The sequence below is a fragment of the Seriola lalandi genome, unplaced genomic scaffold (genome assembly GCF_002814215.2).
Source record: "Seriola lalandi dorsalis isolate HSWRI2012SDOR001 ecotype SW California unplaced genomic scaffold, Sedor1 jcf7180002055009, whole genome shotgun sequence".
Taxonomy (NCBI): domain Eukaryota; kingdom Metazoa; phylum Chordata; class Actinopteri; order Carangiformes; family Carangidae; genus Seriola; species Seriola lalandi.
In genome coordinates, this window is record NW_019525552.1 from 124510 (window position 1) to 126607 (window position 2098).

The window sequence follows — 2098 nt, forward strand, 5'->3', positions numbered from 1 at the left end:
AAGACGGCTCAGTGACAGTTAATGACTCGCTCCTGTTGCCTTCATGTTTTTCTTTACTTCCTGTTTTTGTGTTTTGATCTCTGCTTTTTTAAGAGCTGTTTTCCTGACACTTCCTCCTCATGACCTTCTCTGGTCTATTCTGGTGCAGCCGGCTGCATCATCTTCCTTCCCCTTTCTTGTCACTTGCCGACGCAACTTCAACCCGGGAGTCACGGTGCGTCTCAGGCAGTGACGACACATTTTAAAGGACGAACGCAGATCAACAGTGAGTGTGACTTTGTACTGGGTGGAGTGTGTGATCTCACCGTGTCCTGGCTGCTTCCTGGAGCCGACTGGGTCTCTGTAGAGTTTAATCCTTGTCCCTGCACGAACACAGTCTCGTTACAGTTCACACTTCTGTCACAAAATGTGTTGTAACTACGTCCTGCAGTCATGTCGTCACTGCACCAGGCTCATGTGCAGGTGTGAGTATTTCTGATCTCTAGAAAGAGCCGGGCTCGCCGTCTCCTCCTGCTTTATGCTAAGCTAAGCTAATCGTGCAGACAGCGAAATTAGCATATTTCCCATATCGTATCTACTCCTTTAAATTACTTTGTTTTGCATCAACTCAAAGAATCTAAAGTACCTGCTCTGCATTTTCTGTGTCTCCATCCTTCTGTGGTTTCCTCCCTAAGAGGAACAAAAGTCCAGTTGAGCTTCCACAGAGAAAACCGCTCCACTTCCTGTCAAAGGTTTGTTCTGTGAACGTTCTCACCTTTCGCTCTCTTCCATATGATCAGCGCCACGATGATTACCAGGAGTGCTGCCGAACCGCCGGCTACAGCGACGTATAACCACCAGTCTGGGAAGAGGATGGAAATATTACAAAACAAAACATTGTGTTTGCAGCTTTCTCAAAAGTCTGAGTCAGTACCTGGTTGTCTAGGTGACGTGTCCCTGTGGTCAGGTGCTGCTGGCTCCATCAGGGAATTCTTCCTGTTTTCAGTTGTTGTTTGGACACTTGTTGTCCTGTCCTCACCTGGACAAATGAAAGAACAAAACCCAACAAACGTCTGTGGTGAGGAAACGCTTCATCAATTATCATCTGCAGGAGCTGAATGGAAAAGAACAACATCATCATGAACACATGAAATAAACTCAGTGAGTTTGTCATTCACATCAGATTAAGGTGATTATAAACAGCTCATCATACACTCACCTGGTTTCTCACCTGAGGACGGAGCACTGAAGGTGAGCAACTCTTTTCCTCTGAAACCATCAGTCACTTCACACTGAAACATCTCATGATACTTTGGCTTCTTGAGATAAGAGGAAGGAAACGTGACAGTAGCTGAGCTCTCAGACTGTGATGTCTTTATGTCTGTGTTGCCTTCATCCTCATTCTGACGCTCATGCAGCCACTTCACTGTGTGTGTGAAATATACATGAGGTGATACAGAGCAGGTGAACTTCACCTCATCACCGTCCTTCTGTTCAGTCACTGGTGAAGACGGAGACATTGAGAGAGAAAGACAAGAGAGAGAAATGAACTTCATCACTGTAATAATCATCATGATTGTAAAGTTTCAGTGTTTGTTCTAACAGACAGTTTGATGTAAATACTCACTGGTAACAACAGACAGATAAACCAGAGTGTTTAGATCATATTGTCCTGATCTGGACTGTCGACAGTCGTAGCGATCAGTGTCTCCAGCTGTGACCTTCTTCAGAACCAGAGAACAGTTCTGTGTCAGACTCAGTCTGTCTGATTTAGGGTCGGCATCTTTAACAATCTTCCCTTTTCTAACCAGGTCTGTGATTCTTGAACCATGTAAGAACCAGTAAGTACTGTCACATTCATCCTGACCATCGAACACATATTTACAGGACATAGTGACGTCATCTCCATCTCTGACAAAGACGGAGGAGGAAAATTGTCCCGTCACTTCTGTGGAGAAGATGAGAGAGAAAAATAAAATTGTATATTATATATTCAGCTTCACCTTCATCACATGTTCTAGCCTTTCTGCAGCCTCATGATAAAATAAAATAAAACTAGCACCACCTCCTCGTGGTCGTATCCCTCCTCCACTCAGACTAGTTCCACATTACATCTGTT

At 44.5% G+C, this 2098-nt stretch overlaps 1 protein-coding gene across 2 annotated transcripts in view; it reads right to left on the reverse strand.

Moving 5' to 3' along the window:
- The window catches only part of LOC147817154 (uncharacterized), a 6769-nt gene extending 4671 nt beyond the window's left edge, over positions 1-2098 (reverse strand). The window contains exons 1-6 of one of the 2 annotated variants that reach the window (XM_087171569.1): positions 1607-2098; positions 1211-1480; positions 914-1018; positions 755-841; positions 626-669; positions 306-362 (exon numbers count right to left, since the gene is read on the reverse strand). In XM_087171569.1, the coding sequence (XP_087027695.1) occupies positions 306-362; positions 626-669; positions 755-841; positions 914-1018; positions 1211-1480; positions 1607-1871 (828 nt within the window). In that variant the 5' untranslated portion in view covers positions 1872-2098. Of the gene's footprint in view, positions 1-305; positions 363-625; positions 670-754; positions 842-913; positions 1019-1198; positions 1481-1606 lie in introns of both variants that reach the window. The other variant, XM_087171568.1, reaches the window with a different exon arrangement.